Source organism: Martes martes (genome assembly GCF_963455335.1).
Source record: "Martes martes genome assembly, chromosome: 11".
NCBI lineage: Eukaryota > Metazoa > Chordata > Mammalia > Carnivora > Mustelidae > Martes > Martes martes.
Window position 1 is genome coordinate 70,282,403 of NC_137899.1, and position 21,870 is coordinate 70,304,272.

The window sequence follows — 21,870 nt, forward strand, 5'->3', positions numbered from 1 at the left end:
GATTTCACTTTGGATCAAGTTGAATGGCAATGCTAGTCCCTGGCATGTGAAAGCAACCACCAATCCAGATTCCTTCAGGCTTCTGTTTGAAAGCTCCTTATTTTAGTAGGTGAGCCTCAAGCTCTTATATTTCAAAAATAAGCATGACTACACTCCAGTGCCATTATCTGAAGCTGGTTGGCTTCTGAAATGCCTGAACTCATTATCCTTCTGTTGAGGTTTCTGATGCTGACAGTCCCCTGCCCATCGCCTGCTCTGCTCAGTCAACCCCTGCCCCTTAGGAAGGACCGCCCCCCTCCCCCCGCTCCTTTTGGCTCCAGAGGAAAACAATCAACACACCAAGTAACAAAAGGGAGCAATTAACTAAAGGCAGTTGACTTTCAAAGACACACAAACTCAGACTGTAAAGTTTCTCTCTAAAGTTCCTTTTATTTTGAATATAAAGTTCTTGGGCGTTAAAAAAAAATGTGTAACCAGCTTTAAAATTCAGTGATAGAGACAAGCATGAGGTTTCAGATGAGCAAGACTAACTAAATCAAGCCGAGAAAAAGAACACCTGGTGTATATTATTTTGGCTAAAGATTTGTTTGTTTTTTCTTATTCCCCCCAGCCTCCCCTCTCTCTCTCTCTTTTTTTTTTTTTCCCTGTTTGAAACAAGAGGCATGAAATTTGTAGATTCAGTAATTACAGCAATAGTAACTATGCTGGATCAAGACAAGTCTCTGAGCTAGTTCAGCCACAAGAACCAAAATCAGTCACCCCAAGTATATCAGCCGTCTAGGAGATTATCGGGTCATAATTTTCATCATCAAATGTGGGCCCAGGGGCTAGGTGGGCTCGAATCACAGCACAGTTATTGCATACTGTATTCCAAGCTGCCCTAATCAAATCTAGACATTCATTAAGCCTTTGAGTGTGAGGCTTTGGTGTTGGCAAAAAGAAGAGACACAAAGATTACTAAGACATTTCCATTTCCAGAAAAATCTCTCACAGTAGAATATATGAAGTGGCATAGGGCAGGCACTGCTCTGTTTATACAAGGAGTCAGTCAGCCATCGTCTTTAAATGAATAATTGTGATGCACAGAATACCTCACTAAACACTGTATTTGGTGCTTTTTACACATGCAATTTTCCTTGAATCAACTAGCCTATCCCCATTATTCTTTTTGCAATCTAATCAATGTCTTATTCTGGAAAATAGCCAAGTTTAACAGTTCTTGATCTGAATGCAAAGAGAAACTACTGAAAAAAAGGAACAAAATTTCTGGGGGAAAAAGGAGCAGGGAAGCCTCTAATTATTTTAATTCTCTTGGAAAAGAAAGCTCTAAGTTTTTCTAAGGAAAGAAGGTTTTTCTCTAGGGAATGCAATCATTTTTGCCCTTTTTTTACAATTTAAATAGTTTCCTCAGGGCCTCCTGGGTGGTGCAGTTGGTGAAGCGTCTAACTCCAGGTTTGGGCTCAGATCATGATCTCAGGGTCATGAGATCAAACCCCATGTTGGGCTCTGCACTGGGCATGGAGCCTGCTTAAGATTCTCTCTTCCTCTTCCTCTGCCCCTCCTGCTCCTACTCTCTCTCTCTCTCTCTCTCTCTCACATAAATAAAGAAATAAATAAATCTTAAAAAAATAGTTTCTTCTTGGTCATACATGAACTGCTTAAGTAAATACTAAATAGCGGAAATTCTGCTCCCAGAGTTCAGGAAAATTATGTTGGGTAGAAGCAATTATATGTGGGGCCATTAAAGCTTCTAATAAGAGAAAGTACATATTTAATTAACATACTCTCCCATTTGTCCCTTCTAATTTCCCAGTTTAAAGTCTGATTCTGTAAATTCAAATAATTTGTAAATTATCCGAAACTAATTACATTGTACAAAATTCAACTAAGAAAAAAAAAAAAAGGCAGAGTATGCGTAAGTGTAGTAAAAATGAGAACTCTGAATCCTTAGACTGAGATGGGTCTGGCGTTCCACTATATCTACATAACCAACAATTCCAAACACACACACACAAACTTCAGCATTCCCAACAGTAGTGAACTCTGTTTAAATGCTATGTGAGAACAGATAAAACTATGGGCTTCTATAAGCCAGTGTTTATCAAGGCATGGCCTGACCTTGCATTACAACGGCCTTAGTTCGATTTGGCAAATACTTGCTAAAATGCAGCTTCCCAAGACCCACACAAGTCTGTCTAAAACAGGATCTTAAAGAGGCCAGGAAATCTCCATGTTTCACTAGCATCCCCAGGTGTTCCTGATACACCCGAAACTTTGAAACACAGCGCTGTAAGATTTTAGCATGGCTCAAAGGATTCTGTTGAGAAAGCTTCAGAATGGAATCACAAGCTTTCTGCCCTCCTAGGGAGATTTAATTTACCCCTAGATGTCAGGTTGTCCTGTGCCTTCCTCCCAACCCAGTGATACCCCGAGAGCACCAGTATCTTAAAGTCCCACTGCTGACCCTCCAGATAAGGAAGTTAGTTTTCTGGTTGTGTGATAGATTCCTATCACCCCCGTTTCTACTCTGCCCCTCTTCCAGGTCTCAGCCAGCCTGGTCCACTGACCTATTACAAAAGCCCTGTGTACCACCTACAAGAAATCCTTCCTTCGCCCTGTTTCTCCTTGTCCTATCTGCTTTTGATTGAATCATTATCATCTGTTTCTTTTTTTTTCTTTGATCAGCTTCTTTTATTATTATTTAAGTAATTTTTTAAAGATTTTATTTATTTATTTGACAGAGAAAGACACAGCAAAAGAGGGAACACAAGCAGGGGGAGTGGGAGAGGGGGAAGCAGGCTTCCCGCTGAGCAGGGAGCCTGATGTGGGGCTTGATCCCGGGACCCTGGGATCATGACCTGAGCCGAAGGCAGATGCTTAACCAACTGAGCCACCCAGGGGCCCCAGAGCATGTGTGTTTAAGAGCAAATACTTATTTAATTTAGCTTTACTTTATTTTTCCCCTTGTCTTTTCTATTTTTTAAAAATTTTTCCAGCTTTATCATGTTACAATTGACAAACACAATTGTAAGATATTTAAGGTATACACTGATGATTTCATATATGTAAGTATTCTGAGAGTATTCCTCCCATCTAGTTAGTTAACACATCCATCACCTCCCACATTATTTTTATATATATATATATATATATATATATATATATATTCAACCACAGTCACCATGTGATACCTGAGATCCTCAGGCCTTAATCATCTTATTGGTGATAGTTTGTATCCTTTAACTTTTACCAACATCTCCCTATTTCCCCAACCCCCATGCCTGGCAACCACTTTTCTACTTTGCGTTTCTATGAAGTTTGACTTTTTTTTTAGATTTCACATATAAGTGATACCATGCAGTATCTGTCTTTTTCTGTCTGGCTTATGTTACTTAGCATAACACCCTCAAGTTCCATCCATGTTGTCCTAAATGGCAGGAATATCTTCTTTCTTATGGCTGAATTATAAACCACTGTGTGTGTGTGTGTGTGTGTGTGTGTGTGTGTGTGTGTAGAGCTAAGCTCATTAGAGAACAAAATTCACTTATCCATTTTAAAAATATATACTAAGTACCTGTTATGAACTAGGCACTGTTTTACAGTATGAACCCGAAAAGACAAGGTCTCTGACCTCATGAAGATTAATTTCTTTTGGACGAGATAAAATAAAAAGGAAAGTAAATAAATAAATGAAATGTAAGATAGTGATAAGAATTATGAAGAAAAGGGTCACCTGGGTGGCTCAGTGGGTTAAGTATTTGCCTTCAGCTCAGGTCATGATCTCAGGGTCCTGGGATTAAGCCCCATGTGGGGCTCTTGGGTCAGCGGGGAGCCTGCTTCTCCTTCTCTCTCTCTCTGCCCTCCCCCCACCCATCCTCCCCCTCTCTCTCTCTCCTCTCAAATAAATAAATAAAATCTTTTTTAAAAAGTTGTGAAAAAAGTAACAGTAATGATAATAACAGCAGAGGTGTGTATGTGTGTGTGTTCTATTTTATACTGGGTACACAGACAAATCTTTTGAAGTAGGGAAGATAGGGAGCCAGCTATTACAAAAACCTAAGAGAAGAAAATTCAAGAAAGAAGAGTTATCTAGGGCAGAAGACTTTGGCTTGCTCAAGGTCTAAACTGAAAAAAGACTTTTTTTTCAGTGCCAGCATAGGGAAGAGAAAATATGCAGCGACCACATGGTATGAGGCCCCTAAAGGCCATAGCCAAATGAGTCAGAGAAAACTTGGTGAGGGAGGTTTTTCATTCAAATAGCAACAGAAAGCCATCGATGTGTTTCAGGTAGGAGAGGGACCTGTTTGAGGGGATGGTGACCTCAACCACGATCTAGACAATGGAGTTAAGAAGACTGAGGAGGGAAGCCTATAGGCCAGTTGGGAGGCTATTACAGAGAGATCTGCCAATGCCTTGAATTAGGGAGGCAGCAGAGCGGATGGAAGAAAACAGATGAGTTTGAAATATATGATGGTGGAGGAGCTGATAGGCCTTGATGGTGGACTGCAGTTGGGAGTAATACAAAGTGAGACCTCAAAGAGGCCTCCTCACTGGTTGGCTTGTGTAACTGGGTGGATGGTGATGCCCTCTACTGAAGTGGGGGAAGTCTGAGGAAAGAAGACAGGGACGGGCAGAGCAGGGCCAGAGAGTTTCATTGTAGACACGTTCACTTTGAGACGCTCATCAAACATCCAAGTCTGATATGACCTGGAGATCTAAATCTGAGCACCAGTGCATAAGAGCATCATTGAAAGACACGGGGTCAATTTTCTTAGGGAGAGCTTTAAATAGAGATGAAAGTCCAGGGCAGAGCTCAGGAGCACGCCAAATTTATAGGCCTGGCAGAGAAAGGTGGAAACGCAAGAGAGGCCTAGAAACAGTGGCTGGTTGTCCAGGTTCAAGGAAACTAAGGGGAGAAAAAAACAATCTCAAACTGTTTTAAAGAGGAAGTGGTCAACCATAGCAAATACTGCTGAAAGGCGGAATCAGATAAATACATGGAAACCATTACTGGTTTTGCAACATGAAAGTAACCCTCACAAACCCTGAGTCAAGTGAATGAATTAGCTTTTCAAAGCCTAGGCATCTAGCTGAGCTGCAATTTTGGAAATTGTGGAAGAAAGGTAGAATGGTGAAAAGGAAAAAGAAGAGGATACAAAGAAAATCTTACCACAGCTTCAGAAATTTAGTAGCTTTTAATCTTAGATAAATTAAGGTGAGACATACATAGAGAGCATATCCAAGAATGACTTACAATAGAATTAAAAAAAAAATACTGTCTGGCACACATATGAAATCAATCAAAATTTGGATCTTAGAATTTATCAGCACGAAATAACCATGTTATTGCTCCTAATTCAGGAGACGAAAGGAGATTTTCAAAAAGACATAATTACTTAACAAAGAATAGCCACATACAATCTACAAATACTCTGTTTCTATGTAAGTACTGACCACTCCTCCCGCTCTCCAGAGCACAACTGCCAAAAACCAGATGATTAATACCAATCTCCCCTGTGTTAAACAGCCCCAATCACCCTTTGTCATTTAAATTGCACTGAATTTGAATTTGCATAGGTTGCAAGTGGAGAACAGAATCTTGAAGCCATGTAAAATAATCACACTTAGTCTTAAAACAGAATACATTAATCTTTTCTGGCACCGCTCCCCCACTGTAACTGCAGAACTCAATGCTATTCTTCGGGTGAGTCATGCTGTAAAATTTCTAGTTGACTTATCCACAGAGAGACAGCACCACATGAAACAGAGCCCACGTAGACTGTAGAGAGAAGTGAGCCTTCTACCTTCAACCTTCTGCTTGGCTCTGTATATTACACCAAGCCCGGGACTGACTTCCAGAACTCAGAAAGCTCAGCAAGTTGCAAGGGTGAACAACGGTTCTTTGAGAGTCAAGTAAGTCTTAAACTGACTCTCCAAATTACTTCTCAAGATCAGCGTTTCTCAATGCTTTTGCCACATCCACCTGATCCCTGGTGCTTGAAAAAAAGAAAGAAGGGAAGGAAGGAAGGAAGAAAAGAAAGAAGAAAGGAAACCCCAAAGCCCTGTTTCACTCTTATATCCCAAAACCTTCAAGTGCCAGGTCTAGACACCTGCAATTCTAATAAGCTACCCAAGTGTTTTCTAGTAGACTGGAGTATGATCATTAACTGTGGATTATATGGTAGGATTCCATAGGTTTAGGATTTTCACCTGGTGTTTCTTCATTCTCCAACTCATTTTACACAACACTGCCAGATGTAGCTCCTCACTTGCTGTTCTAATCATTTCTCTACCAGGCTCAAAAGCTTGCTGGGTGCTTCCGCCCACAGGCCAATGTCCAGACTTCTTTGTGTGACATTCAAGGTCCTTAGTCATGACGTCAGACTTTGCCCTTTCCATAGCTGAACTTCTCTACCTACAGGAGATTGCTCAAATACCCACCATGTATGCCAGAATGCGCTGGGACCTCCCTCATTCTGCTTATTTGCCTTCTGCCTGTAAGAAGTGACTTTCCACTGGCCCACAAGCCCAAATCCTATCTTTTCTTGAAAGCTGAACTCAGGGAAGACTTTCCTGCTGGAAATAACCACTTCTATGAACTTCGGACTGTTTTGTCTCTGTCTCTGTTACGGCACATATGCTTCCTACTTTCTATTCTATGGTAGCGTGGTATATTCTTTCATCTGCCCAGTACCCTGCAGAAGCTGGGATCAACCACCCCTTTCCCTGCGTCAGCATCAACCAAACAGGAGCTGCCACGTGTTCTATACACCCTTATCCCCAGCCATACTCATTGGTCTAGAGGTAGATGTCTACTCTACAGTTACCAGAGTGTCCCACCCCTTAAAATAATTGTTCTGTCATGCACACCTGACTCAACTGGGCCAATCATAGTCCTTTCTCTCTAGACATGCTCCACTGGTCAGTGTTCACTGGTTCAGGACTGGCATATAACCCGAACTGACCCTGCAGATTGCGAGCCAGGGGTCCATTATCCCCTCTCCTCTCACTCAAACTGGAAGCTGTCCAGAGCCATGGCCATGGGATTGGACTTCCCCACAGCTTCTGAAGGCCTTGAGATGGGGGAGACAGGCATCTGGTCAGCATGAGGTTTTAGCTCTCACGGTTCAAAACATTCTCAAAGCAGAGTCACCATTGCCTTCAGAAACCAGGGAGGGGCCCTTGTGATACTTTGAGGGAGTATAACCACACAAATAATTCCACTGCCCACTAGTCGATATCTACGGTTGTATTGTTTGTTCGTGTGTTTTAATTTTTATGGTGATGCTGAGTGGATGAGAGCTATGTTCACGCTACGTTTACAAGAAGTTAAAAGTTACTCGTTCTGTGAACGTTATTAGATTTCCTCCTTTGGGAGAGGGGCAAAGGAAGAGAATTTTGAGAGCAGCAGAGATCAGCCTCCTAAGGTAGAAGAAGGGGCTATATTGTGGAGTAAGAGAAATCAGGGGCTGGGACCATGAAATTTATGATAAGCTTTGAAGATATTATAATTTATTCTAGGCCCAGTTTACTTTCAATTAAGCACGAAGAATATACAGAGTGTATTTTTCATGCATTTGAAAATGATTCTGCCTTCCATGACTCATGATGGTTTTGGCTGGTTTATTTTTAAACTGGACTGAGGTTATAGAAAAGCACATTTGAACAGATACACTAATCAAAGGGTCATGAAAATAGTCTCCATGGCCACATTGGAGACTTTTAGGAATTAAAAACAGAGAATATGGAAAATAATTTTATTAGGAGGGCAATCGTCCTGAAACTAAAGGATAATAATATATCAATTCAGGGTAATAGCCACATACACAGGCATATCCTATTTAAATCCCTTCCATAAAGGGATATCTTATTCATAATCTTTCTTAAAACTAAACACCAAATTTCCTTTGGTGAGATTAAAAAAAAAAAAAAAAGATATCATGGATAATGAACTCCAAAAGAATGAGGAGTGAGACAGGGGTAGTGAGAGAGTATAGAGGCAAATAATAAAATTTCACATTAACATTATTGTGATATGAAATACATAAAGGCTATAGAGGGAATTTCCTGTAATCAAAGAGTAGTTTCATCCACAGGGAAAAAGACTGCAGATAAAGTTTGGTGATTTTTCTTTTTTCAAATTCAAATATAGAGAAGTATTATATGACTATAATAAAAACAAACAAGAACTTACTCTTGAAATTTATTTAAACTTCTTATGAAGTATCAGTGTGGATGTTTTGTATCATTCCATCAGCAAAATGGGTAATTTTTTTCTCTTTTTAAAAATACTTTAAATTTTGAAATATATATATTTATATCTTAAATAAGAATTTTAAATAGTAATAATAATGGAAAGATTTTTTTTTTTCTTTAAAGAGAGTGACAGTGCATGGGTGGGGTGGGGCAGAGGGAGAGCATGTTCCATGCCTAGTGCAGAGCCAAACATGGGACTCCATCTCAGGACCCTGAGATCATGACCTGACCCATCATCAAGAATCAGATGCTTAACGGACTGAGCCACGGGGGAGCCCTGGAAGGAAATTTTTTTTAAACTTGCTTTTCTGTCAGCCAGTTTGACAATAAAAATATTTGCTTTTACAAAATATATTTCCTTCTCATTAGCCTTTACATTTCTAGGAATTGCCTTCACCTCTTGAAATATGAAATATGTGAGAACTTTAGAGAAAGAACAGAGAAGGTCTGTGAAATGGGTGGGTAGTACATCAGCTGGCGTGGATGCTACCTGTATGGGGACAGAATTTTGACAGAATAATACTTGCCTGTAAGTTTTAATGAGTCATGAGCACAACTCGATTTTCCCTCCCACGGCTGGGATAGCAAAAATGTAATCATGATGAGGCACTCTAATTCTCGTCAGGTAGCCAAGACTGCTCACTGAAATAACTCTGCAAGTGCTCTGCAAACTAAAGGAGCTTGGAGACATTGCTTTGTCATTTCCGTCTTTTGGTCACCTACATAAAAATGATCACAAATATATGGGTATGCTTTACGTTCTTCATGCTTAATTTTACAGTATGATCCATCAAAGGTGAACATGAAGGCAGTTCAGTATTTCAGCTGGTGAACTTCTCTAACAGATATGGTGAATTAATTCCAGGCCTCAGAATCTAACATGCATCCAATCAATTTTTGGTTCCTAAGAACTCTCAAATCGATCCCCTTCTTCATATTTTATCACAGCCACCTTAGTCTGGGGACTAATCATCTCCCTCTTGAACCAATGCTATCATCAATAATTGCGTTCTCTACCAATAGCCTGTTTGCAACCTAATCTTTCATTCATAATTTTCCCAAATCAGTCTTCCTGAGATGCCTCTTCTTTTTTATTGCCCTCCTGTACAAAAGTTTAAATGACTTTTTAGTGCCTCTCAAATGTGTATGTTTGTGGTTTAGGATATCATATGCATGAAGCATAATACTGACTTTTTCTTTACATGGACAACTGTATAGAAATAAAACCCTTAACCAGTAAATACACTTCTTTTTATAACAATATATAAGATTTAACTGATTTTTAAAATACTTAAAAATTTAGTTTTATTCAAATAATTTTGATATTTTTATGTTTGTTAGTAGTCATTTTATCTTGTTTTTTGTTTTTAAAAGGGACTTCTGATATTTTCCAAAACTGTTTTTGGAAAATTTCAAAAAAAGTTACTTTTTAATTGTTTGTATTTACCTTCATCTACATTTTGATAAACATATATTCAGATTTTCTACACTGAAAATGTGTTTAAATATTATTTTAATCTTTTATATAACTATTATAAATGCAATGCAAATGATGTGAAAATCTGTATTATAATAGCACAGTGATTTTGCTGAGATGGAAGACAAAAATAAAGATAAGTGTACTTATTGGTTAAGGGTTTAATTTCTGTATAGTTGTCCATGTAAAGAAGGAGTCAGTGTTATGCTTCATGCATATTATATCCTGAACTTCAAACATACACATTTAAGAGGCACTAAAAAGTCATTTAAATTTTTGGAAGACCCACAAATATAAGGAGAAACCTGCCATATGATGTATAGCCAATGATACCAACTTTTAATATTTTTGTTTATGTAGTTATGAAAAATATCCTCACTCATAAACAGGGAAATACAAATGAAAACCATGATGAGATACCATCTCACACTTGTCAGAATGGCTAAAATTAACAACATAAGAAACAACAGCTCTTGGCAAGGATGCAGAGAAAGGGAACCCTCCTGCACTGTTGGTGGGAATGCAAGCTGGTGCAGCCATTCTGGAGAACAAGACGGAATTTCTCCAAAATGTTAAAATAGAACTAACCCACCATCCAGCAACTGAACTAGTAGGCATCCCAAAAGATACAAAATACTGATTCGAAGGGACACATGGACCCTATAGCAGCATCATCTACATTAGCCAAATAAAGGAAAGAGCTCAAATGTCCATCGACTGATGAATGGATAGAGATGATACCTATAGATATAGAGACAGATATAGATATAGATATAGATACACACACACACATACACACACACACACACACACACAATGGAATACTGCTCAGCCATCAAAAGAATGAAATCTTGCCATTTGCAACAATATGGATGGAGCTAGAGCATATTACACTAAGTGAAATAAGTCAGTTAGAGAAAGACAATACTATATGATTTCACTCATATGTGCAATTTAAGAAAGAAAAAAGATGAACATATGGGAAGGGGTAAAAGAAAAAAAAAAGGAGAGAGGGAAACAAGCCATAAGGGACTCTTAACTACAGAGAACACACAGTGCCGATGGTGGGGGATGGGCTAGATGGGTGATGGGGATTAAGCAGGGCACTTGTCATCAGCACTGGGTGTTGTATGTGAGTAACTGCTGAATTCTACTCCAGAAGCCAATATTGCACTGTATGTTAACTACCTAAAATTTAAATTTAAAAAATAGTAAAAATATTCTATCATATTTCAAACATAAAAGGCATAAAGCATAATATCATGAACACCTATTTACCCACTCCCTATGTAGGAGATAAGACCGTACCAGTAATTTGCTATCCCTGTTCATCCCTCCCCAATCACATTCACTCCCTCCTCTTCCAAAAGAAACTACTGTCCTGAATTCTTTATTGCTCTTTTTAAGGGCAAATTCTTTAAGGGTATGTTTTTTATTTGTTGATGATGTCTACACATGGTTGATGACTGTATGTGATAGCTCTCCTACTAGTAAACTTGCAAGACTGTCTGGATAATTCTTCAGATCCTTCTTTGGTTTTCTAAGTAGATAATAACATCCTAAAGGGGGGGAAACAGTTTGGAACCCTCCTTTCCAAGCTCAACATCTTTTATTTCTCTCTCTTGACTTAACCTGCGCTGGCAATGACCTTCAGCGCAGCATTCAACAGAAGCAGTGGGGCTGGACCTTCTTGGCTCGTTTCTGATTTAAAGGGAAAGACTTCTAACATTTCTTCATTAATTATGATAGGTGCTGTAGGCTGATGATACTGCTTTCAGAAGTGGCACGATGTGATCAGAGTTCTTCTCAGAAAAATTCTTAGTGACAGGATGGGCTGGAGCAGAATTATCCGGGAGTTGCTGGACTGGGAATCATTTACTGGGTGCAAATGACACAGGGTCTCCAAAGCCCCATCAGTAGAACACGCCTCCCGGCTCCGATTCTGGCTACTGTACCAGGGAAGTGTACTTTCACTCATTCGATCCACCAAGTTTGACAAATTTTAATATACCACAAACCCACATGGGTCTTCCTGTCAATAATATCTAAAACTGTGGTTACTATGATTCATTATCGGCTCCGTATATGGTTCTACCAGACAGAAAAAATCACCCCAGTCACTGACAATCAAACTGATCTCTTAATTCTCTTTCAAGTCATTTCAATAAATGTAGCCAATGAGATGTTGACACAAAGCATAGTCATTTTTTAAAGATTACCTTAAAAGCTTTAAGAAAATTGAAAACTCCCAAAGAAACTTATCTCCCAGGATCTCAGTCAAAAGACAAAGTCATTTACATAGTTTGTTGTTTGTGTATTTAGAGAAGTACAGAGCAAAAATTTACCCAGTAAATATTTTATAAGTAGATATCCACTGAATGAGGAAATTCAATCTCAAACCTTGAATCACACTATATTTAAAAGAAGTTATTTTTTCTCCTTTTATTGTCCAGACTAGGCAAGAGGAGATTTTCCTCTTCTTCTGGACCCCTCCTATTTCCCATTTTATTTTTCTGCGAAAACACCAGTTATGTAGACAGACACCAATTATTTTTTTTTTTTTTTGACAGACACCAATTATGCCTCACAAATAATAAGATAAAGGTTTCAATTCCACTTTAAAAAATTCTAAGAGCTTATAAAATTGCTAAATTAATAACACTGCATGGATTTCACCAAACCTTGGCTCCTGACCCACTGCCAGGAAATATACATTTCTAATAAAATGAACATGCTTAATTCTGTAACTAAACAGCCCAAAGGAACGGTATCTGCCATAGCAATGAAGTCTAATGACAATTCTGCTGACATTTCTCCTATCTGAAAATGAAGTCATGTGGAAAATGATTTCTACACTAGCAGAATAATTAAGACAGAAAGCAAAATTTGATTTGGTAGAAATGGAAGCTCAGATTGTCTCTGTTCTCAGTGGGGTGTATGAGAAGATGATATTATTTACTTCACCACTATCTTTAGTTGACATCATCTTTCCATACTCTCTTTTTTTAAATCCTATTTTTTTTGATGTCCTAACTGTACAGTAACAAATCCAACTAAAAGTAGTACTAATCCCAAGGGATTTTTGTTTTTCTTTCATTGTACAGGTCTTTCTCCATTTTGAATATCCCTCCAGAGAACGGGCTCTTTACTGACTCTCGGCCATCTTTGGTTATACAGATATTTTAATTATAGTGGCATTTCTTCAACTGGCTTTGAACTTTTTATGAAATGTATGCCTGTGTTGACATCAGCCAAATGAAAATTATACCTAAATAAAATGTGAAGTTGTTCGGTTCCAGCATTGTTTAAGGGGAACTGTGAGAAACAACCAAAGGAAAATGTCAAGCTACAACCCTTAAGAATCATTATTTTTCTATAAAATCTAGATTATTTTAGTTCCTAACAAAATTTTTAAATGAACAAAAGTATGTACTACAAGAAAACAAGAAAACATCACCAATTAAAGTCTAAGCAACATGTTTCAAAGAAAGTGTGAATAGAACACTTTATTTGGATCCTGTCAACACAATCTAATGACCTTCTTCTTTATTTGAAAATGGCTGATTTTAAAGAAAAGTTACTCTAGCTGCTCAAGAGAACTTATACAAGCAAAGTGCTACACTTCAACAATAAATAAAATGAAATGTCAATTCATTTTCCTGCATCCACAAGATTATTCTGTATTGTATAAGCAGAATGTTTTCAATGCAGCTGAAACCAATTAAGCACTCCAGGCATAAACCACTTCATTCACAAAACATGCAGCATCTAAAGCGTTTTATGCAATACGAGATTTTACCAAACAGTTATTATTTCACAGATTTCAGAACACTCTGTTCTACTAAATCCTCCTAGGAAATTTTCTGTTTTTTTTTTTTTTTTTTTTCTTCTGGATTTTTAGTACACAAACATCTACTCCTCTAAGAGGCCCCGTCGTGCCCCGACTTGGAGCACCTCTTACACTGTGTGTGTCTGCCTGATTATCTGCCTCACCCCTAGAGATCCTTCCTTGAAGTTGGGGTTGTAATTCAGTCGTTGTTGTATCTGTTGACTCTCATCCCTTCTCCTTCCAGGCATCAGTGCATCCCGGATGACAGAGACCAAAGGTCTGGGAAGACCGGCAAGTTCAATGTGCTCCTTATGCAGGACTTGGATCCTGGTCCTTAGAACCTCTGAACACTGTAAACCCCAGATTCCATCCCAATTCCCCCCTTTGTCCTGTGGTCTCAAAAATATAAAAATGTCCCTACCTATTATCTTTCTTTCAGCTTTCTTGCATCTCCAAGAACCCTGTTTTGCTGCCCTAATCATATACCATATTTCTCTTTTACCAAAAATGTGTAGTGTAGGGAAAAAGTTAAAAACAGGTATGACTAGATAGTAAACCTCTTAAAATGTTCATTTTCCACACATACTACCTAATCTAGCAGCCCATCTCTGGTTCGTACAATCCTTATTTCTCCTGATCCATTCTAGCCAACAGAATCCAGGCCAAAATCAAATGTGGACAAATAATAGATGCTCAAAATGTGCCTTGACAACGTAACAGAAAGACTTGTATAACGTAAAAATACAAACCTTGTTCATTTTCTTTATTTTTTCACTAGCTCTTAAAATTTTTAAATTTTTTTTAAAGATTTTATTTATTCACTTGACAGAGAGACAGAGAGAGCACAATCAGACAGAGCAGCAGGCAGAGGAAAGGGAGAAGCAGGCTCTCCACCGAGCAGAGAGCCCGACTCAAAGGCTCAGATCATGGCCTGAGCTGAAGACAGATGCTTAACTGACTGAGTCACCCAGGCGCCCCTTCACTACCTTTTTTTAAAAAGTAAAAGACTTTGATCTTCATTAGGTTCAAAGGGAATTTGATGGAATTTTAATCTTCCTTTCAATGATCGCTTATATATCATCGTTTGTAGACAATCTGTTCATTTAATTAATAAGTAATATTTCTACTCCTCATTTATTCTAAAACTGTAATTTCCTGTTAGGTATATTTCCTTCAAGAAAACATTCTAGGGGGTTAATATTTTATTTAATTAGGTATCCATGATTTTTTTTAGGTTAGCCATTTTCCAAATGACTTGGAACTAAAAAGAATTCATACTTAGTATAACTTGCAGTTTCCCTTCTCCGATAAAGGCAGTATATCATGCATAGTTTCTACATCCAAATTGTTCAGTTCTGCTTCATGGTACCTGCACACAAATTGTTCACAAGGTGACACTATGATCACAAACCCAAAAATCAAAACACTTTTATACGTTTCTGGAAAGGTTATCTTTGCCTTGAAATGTTTAAGCCCAAAGTTCTTTTTCTAATGTTCTTTGCTCAATGAAGTAAAAATGAATTATTTGATGTAGATACTAAGTAACTAGAATTATAACATATATGCTTTACAAGAAATCACTACACAGCAAACAGTGAGAGGATCTCAGTGGCTTGTGACTTAGAGCTAGATGGAATGAAAGAAAAACTTCAAAGAGAGAAAATGTACGAACCCAGTGAAAGACATGGCAAGAGTCACATTTGTGTTTTCACCAACAAGGAATGAATAGCTATGAGGATATTTCAAATATAAGTACGGAGAAGAATATAGTAAATGAAAGAATGAAATGCTATATGCATTTTTAACTGATGAAAATCTGCGAATCTGAAATAGTTAAAAATTACTATGTGAAAATTCACAACTATGCATGCACACACACAAATACTTGCTTTTAATGTGCTTTCGTTTTTAAGTTTTTAAAAAAGACTTTACTTATTTTGAGAGACAGAAAGAAAGCATGAGCAGGGGAAGAGCAGAAGGAGGAGCAGAGGGAAAGGGAGAAGCAGACTCTCCAGTGAGCACGGAGCCCAACACAGGGACCCCAGGAGTGTGATCATGACCTGAGTCAAAGGCAGACACTTAACAGACTGAGCCACCCAGGGGCCCCAATGCACTTTCATTTTAAAGCAAGCAGAAAATTCATCAATATCGATGATAATCAGTTACTTCTGAGTGCTTACAAAGAACAACAACATGGTTACAGGAGAAAGTGTCTTCATATTTCCTACACGGAAGTAGGGATGGCAAAGAGAAAGACACTAATTTCATAGAACAAAAGAATTGGTAAGAGAAGAGCTTATCAAATATTCTAAGCAATCATATACCAGTATATCAGAATCATCAGATACTTTTAATATATAACCCAGTAAAATAAAGTAACTGGAAAACACTTCTAGATAATTATCATAGTTTTAAAGGAAAATTATAGAAGCTATTTCTCACACTAGAAATCTAAGCTAAAGTCATACCTTAGTGAATTCATATTATAAGATAGGACATTTTCTATCTTTGTGTTATGATGATGTATTCAAGAGGTTTAGCATGAAGATGGTCCACAGAGATACTTTTCGTAACTGAAACATTTCCTACCTAATGATATATGTGATATTCTTCCCGCTGGTCATAAAACCATCAACATATTTATAAAACTTAAGAGTCAGAATGAAACTTAGAAGTCATTTACCTTAAATGCCTTTATCTTACTTTCTAGAAGAATTAATTTTTTTTTCTAATTATAAAAATAATAAAGGGGCACCTGTGTGGCTCAGTCATTAAGGTTCTGCTTTCAGTTCAGGTCATGATCCCAGGGTCCTGGGATTGAGCCCAGCATCGGGTTCCTGCTAGGCGGGAAGCCTGCTTCTCCCTCTCCCACTCTCCCTACTTGCGTTCCCTCTCTCTCTCTGTGTCTCTCTCTATCAAATAAATTAAAAATAAAAATAAAAAAATAAAAATAAAAACTGGCTGCAAATCTTAAAACAAAGAAAAAGTACAAAGGTATAAAAAAAAAATCAACCATAGTCATAACATCTGGAGACAATTAACATAAATTGTATATTTTGGTCTTTATGCTTTTACTTAAAACAATACCATGAACATTATGTCATGTATGTCACAAATATAATTTTTAATGACTGCCCAATATTTCAACCTCTGAATGAACCACACTTTAGATACGCTCTTATTTTAGGTTGTTGAGGATGTTTACTAAAATTGTGATGATATGTCTTTGGATTATATATATCATAGGAGTACAGTTAAATAAATTTTATCACTCATTGAGATAAAATATATACTTTTATTATTTATTTATTTAAGATGGATTCAGAGAAGAAAAAACTCTTCCTTTTATACATGAGGAAATGTAGACCCATACAAGGTAATTGATTGATGAGGTCCATAACCAAAATTATCTGATTTTCTGTTTCTTTTTATAATGTCATTCTCTATAATTTAAAAGTATAGCTGTTGGATCTTGTTCTACTGTATGTACTCTATTGCTATATCAATATTGCTATCTTTAAATTCATAATCCATTATTCATCTTTTACTCATAACTATTTCATTCCCTCTTGAAAGCATCCATAGAGTGGCAATAAAACAAATCAGAAAAGCAAATTGAAATGTTAAAGAATAAATAAGAAGTAATAAAACCGAAGTAGAAAAACACCAGAATGAGACATTCTTTCTTATTCTCCTTTAGATTTCAAGCAAAAGTCTACCTGAATATGGAAAAAGTCAGCTCCATTATGATTGCTAGTAGGTCAAAATTTAAAATAAACTAGGTAAATTGTATTATAGAGTATAATTACTATTTAAAGAGTTAAAGCATGTAAAACTATATGGATACATTTCTGAAATTATTTGGGAGGCAAATGAAGGATAAAGACTTCAAACAGTTTCCAAGAAGTCAAGATAAGCATATCAGAGACAATCCTGGCTGCCTTAAGATGGATTGTTTACATCAAAAATATATGCATTCCCTCCTTCCAAGGGGAGAAATGAATCAACCATCCAGAAAGCCTAGAGCTTACTGATGGACCTTCCACATATGACCTTCAAGTACACTGAATGATACCCAAAAAAAGCAACTTAGAATTATTGGAAAAATATAATAATTTTCAAGTCTGTATGAATTTTAAAATTCAGGATTATTTTAGTTTTTAAGAATTATAGAATCTTATTTTTTATTTTTTAGAATTATAAAAACTTTAAAATAATCACCAAAATATTCCAATAACCATTTATTCATCAAAAATGGAATCAGAGGGGCATCTGGGTGGCTCAGTTGGTTAAGTGCCTGACTCAGTTTTGGCTCAGGTCATGATCCTGGGATCCAGCCCTGTATGGGTCTCCATGCTCAGTGTGGAGTCTGCTTGAGATTCTCTTTCCCTCTCCCTCTCCCCACTCATGATCTCACTCTCTTTCTCACATAAATAAACAACAAACAAATCAATAAACTATATATTTTTTATTTTTATTTTTTTTTTAAGATTTTATTTATTTGACAGAGATCACAGGTAGGCAGAGAGGCAGGCAGAGAGAGAGGAAGGGAAGCAGGCTCCCTGCTGAGGAGAGAGCCCGATGTGGGGCTCGATCCCAGGACCCTGAGGTCATGACCTGAGCCGAAGGCAGAGGCCTTAACCCACTGAGCCACCCAGGTGCCCCTAAACTATATATTTTTTAAGTGCAGCAAGAAAAGTCTATACTCCAATATCACAGTGATTTCACATTATCACAATTTAGCTTTAAATAAGGATTGTGCATTTTATTTCACTTGTTTCCCCTTTTGTCCTTTCAAGACATGCTTGGGAGCATCAATATTAGTAATTTTCCTAGTCATAAATGCTATTGGTACACAAAACAGAAGAGTTCATTGTAAAAGTAAAAAAAAAAAAAAAAAAAAAGATTTACTGTAACTCATCAGATCCAAATAGCTTTTTACAGGACATGACAAATGTTTTCCTTCATCCTAGAAAGGTTCTTCACTTAATTTTGACAAATTAAAATAAAACTAGTTAAGTGAATGGACATTGATAGCTTAGCCCACCCCATGAACCAAGGGACTTAATGTTTGTTTGTTTGTTTGTTTATAACAATTACAAAGGGAGGAAAACAACCACTAAATTTCACAATGGTTTTGTGTCTCAGAATCTTGTACCAGTCATGTCATACTAAACAAGTAGACTTCATTTAAAAACACAATTTTAGCCAAATGGCATTAAAGGGCTGCACACAATATATCTATCAATGTTTTGCATACTGTAGATTCTTATTATAATAAACAAATGGGATCCTTCATAATGGTTCTTACTTTCTCTATTTATTTATGCATTTATCTATTTTTAGAGAGAGCTCATGCACTTGAGCAGTGGGAGGGGCAGGCGGAGGGGGAGAGGGAGAATCTTAAGCAGACTCTACACTAGGACCCCAAATGTGGGGCTCAGTCTCAAGATGCTGAGATCATGACCTGAGGAAAATCAAGAGTCCCACGCTTAACCAACTGAGCCACCCAGGTACCCCGCTTTTTCTTTCTTTTAAAGATCATTACACTGAGGGTTATAGGCAATTCTCAGCATTCTGGCTATCAACTCTATCACTTTCTCTCCCAAATAAGAAAGCATATGGAATATGATAGATTGACAATAATATTGTATTGGCTTTATTTATTCATAAAGAAAATGCAAAGCAATCTCAAACTTCAGGACTTTATTATGAGTACCTAATTATTTACCACACACCTCACACCTGATAATAAAACACAATAATTTTAACACTTGATTTCAGAGTCACTACCCTATTGAATTAAAACCCAAACCAAAGTTAACCAAAATTTTAATGTGGATTTGGCCAACAACATGATACACTCAAGAGATTTAATCTCATTGATGAGAGAGAAATAAAACTGCTTTTAGATGATTTATTTTTACTTTCAAGTTGCTACTAAATTTTTTCCTAAGTCACTTCTACCACACCCTAAATGACCTACAACATTTTCAATCTGTTCATCCCATCTTTGATATACCCTAAAAAGATTAAATTGCATTTTTGTAATAATTAAAAGCAAAATTTTTGCTTTAAAAAGCAAAGAAGGCCTTAGAAGATTTTATTATCATCACTGCAAACCCTCCCCCCAAAAAGAAGTAGGAGTAATCTCATATAAAGTTTTCTTCCACTTATCCATATAACACCCATCCAAACTCACCTCTCTTGCTGTTCTTTTAGCCAAAGGTAAGTCAAAGTGGCTGCTCCTCTAGTGACAATAATAGTGTTCACTCACATAGAATAGTTTCTATCACTTCACGATAGAAATTGTTTTATAGACCATCAACATTTAGTTTTAGACAAAAGCACGTGGGTGATTGTTTTTGCAAACATAGCTGAACATGCTCGATATTAATTTACACATACATAACAAGTATAGATAGGTCTAGCTATAGAAAAATCTAATGAGCTCAAGACCCAAGTTTTTAAACAGATCTAGGTAACTAGAAGTCAGTTTCTACTAACTAAAATATTCTGTACTTTATATGATGCTTTATTTCAGGAGTTCATAGAGAACTCCCATAAGCATTCAAAATGAAAACAATGACAAAATATCAGTTTAGTCACATATTTCATAGAATATAAACAAGGCATAAGGAGTGTATGCATTTCTGTTATTAATTAAATGTGAGCAAAATGGGACTTACCAATATGATTTCCATCATACCTGCATTTTGACAAATATAGAAAATTGATGCATATAGGTCTTTTACACATTTTATCTATTAAACACTAACTGGAAACATAAAGCACAAAGTGTTTCTGTGGAGAAAAAAAAAACTAGAACTTCCTACTGGGATTTAGTTGGCCAGCGGAAACCATCTTCAGTACTTTATTAAAGGATCTAAGTTCTTTTCCATGAAACACACACACACCCACTCCTTCACAGTTTATATTATTTATATAATATTTAAAAGGAACTTTTCAGGGCGCCTGGGTGGCTCAGTGGGTTAAGCCTCTGCCTTAGGCTCAGGTCATAATCCCAGAGTCCTGGGATGGAGCCCCACATCAGGCTCTCTGCTCAGCAGGGAGCCTGCTTCCTCCTCTCTCTCTGCCTGCCTCTCTGCCTACTTGTGATATCTGTCTGTCAAATAAATAAATAAAATCTTTAAAAAAAATAGGAACTTTTCAAATATAAACTGCTTCACTACACAATTCACAGTCTTGGCTGGATTACCTGAGCAACCCACCTGACATAAGTTTGTTCCTATGTGTATCCAATTAATAGCATGAAACAAGATGACTTACCGGCCCAAAAGAATTACTGTCAAAACTGTGTCCGTGATGATCACCTTCAACCCAGATGTGACCCCGGGGAACTTTGACATACCGATTTTTGTGTCCGATGGTTCTAGAAATAAAGAACATATATAACCACTGAGATAAGAACAGAAAGATCAAGTAGTTGAGCATACAAAGAAATAAAGGGCAAAAATGCTGTTGCAAAGATGCAACAGATAATTACAGATGAACCATGAAGCTACTCTATAACTTCTTTTTTAAGTAACATTGGGCTAGGACCTTGTAAAACCTATGCACGGTAATTTTTTTTTTCACTTTTCACTTTTCTCACTCTTTTTTTCACTTTTCTCTAGGTAAGATGGTTGCTAAAATATAAAGCAGGAGCACCAAATACTACTGGGGGGGGGCAGAGGGAAAATGAGAGAGAATCCTCAAACAGACTCCCCACTGAGTGTGGAGCCAATGCAAGGTTCCATTCCAGGACCCAGAGATCATGACCTGAGCAAAAATCAACTGACAAGTCACCCAGGTCCCCAGGAACACCATATATTCTTAAGGTTGACAAGGAAATAGAATAAGGAAAGGCTCTCTCATACAGCGTTGGTGGCACTATAAAATGACACAACCTTTTTTCCTATTTTGCAATTTGGGACTGATTTTCATCAAATTTGTGAAGAGACTAAAATGTACATGCCTTTAACCTAATTATCATACTGTTCTGTAGAAATCTATGCCAAAGAAATAATAAGAAATATGAACAAATATTTATTATCAGGAATATTCAACACAAACTTTTTTTTTTTTTTTTTTTTTTTTTTTTAAAGAAAGGCAGACTGCCACATGCAGTGCCCTATTTGGATGTGTCTGGAGTCTTGGAAGCTTAACTATCTTATGTTCTACAAATGGACCTGGGCAGCTCCTCTGCAGGTTTTAGCAGGGGAATCCTATACCCTTGACCAAAGAACAGTCCTCCTCTATTGGGAAAGGTCCTCCTCTTCCACAGAGTGAGTAGCACTTGTCAGGA

At 37.2% G+C, this 21,870-nt stretch overlaps 1 protein-coding gene across 3 annotated transcripts in view; it reads right to left on the reverse strand.

Moving 5' to 3' along the window:
• IMMP2L (inner mitochondrial membrane peptidase subunit 2) overlaps positions 1-21,870 on the reverse strand; it is an 860,098-nt gene that overhangs the window by 182,041 nt on the left and 656,187 nt on the right. For all 3 annotated transcript variants that reach the window (XM_080819140.1, XM_080819139.1, XM_080819141.1), the window contains exon 6: positions 20,853-20,955. In XM_080819140.1, the coding sequence (XP_080675266.1) occupies positions 20,853-20,955 (103 nt within the window). The remainder of the gene's footprint in view (positions 1-20,852; positions 20,956-21,870) is intronic.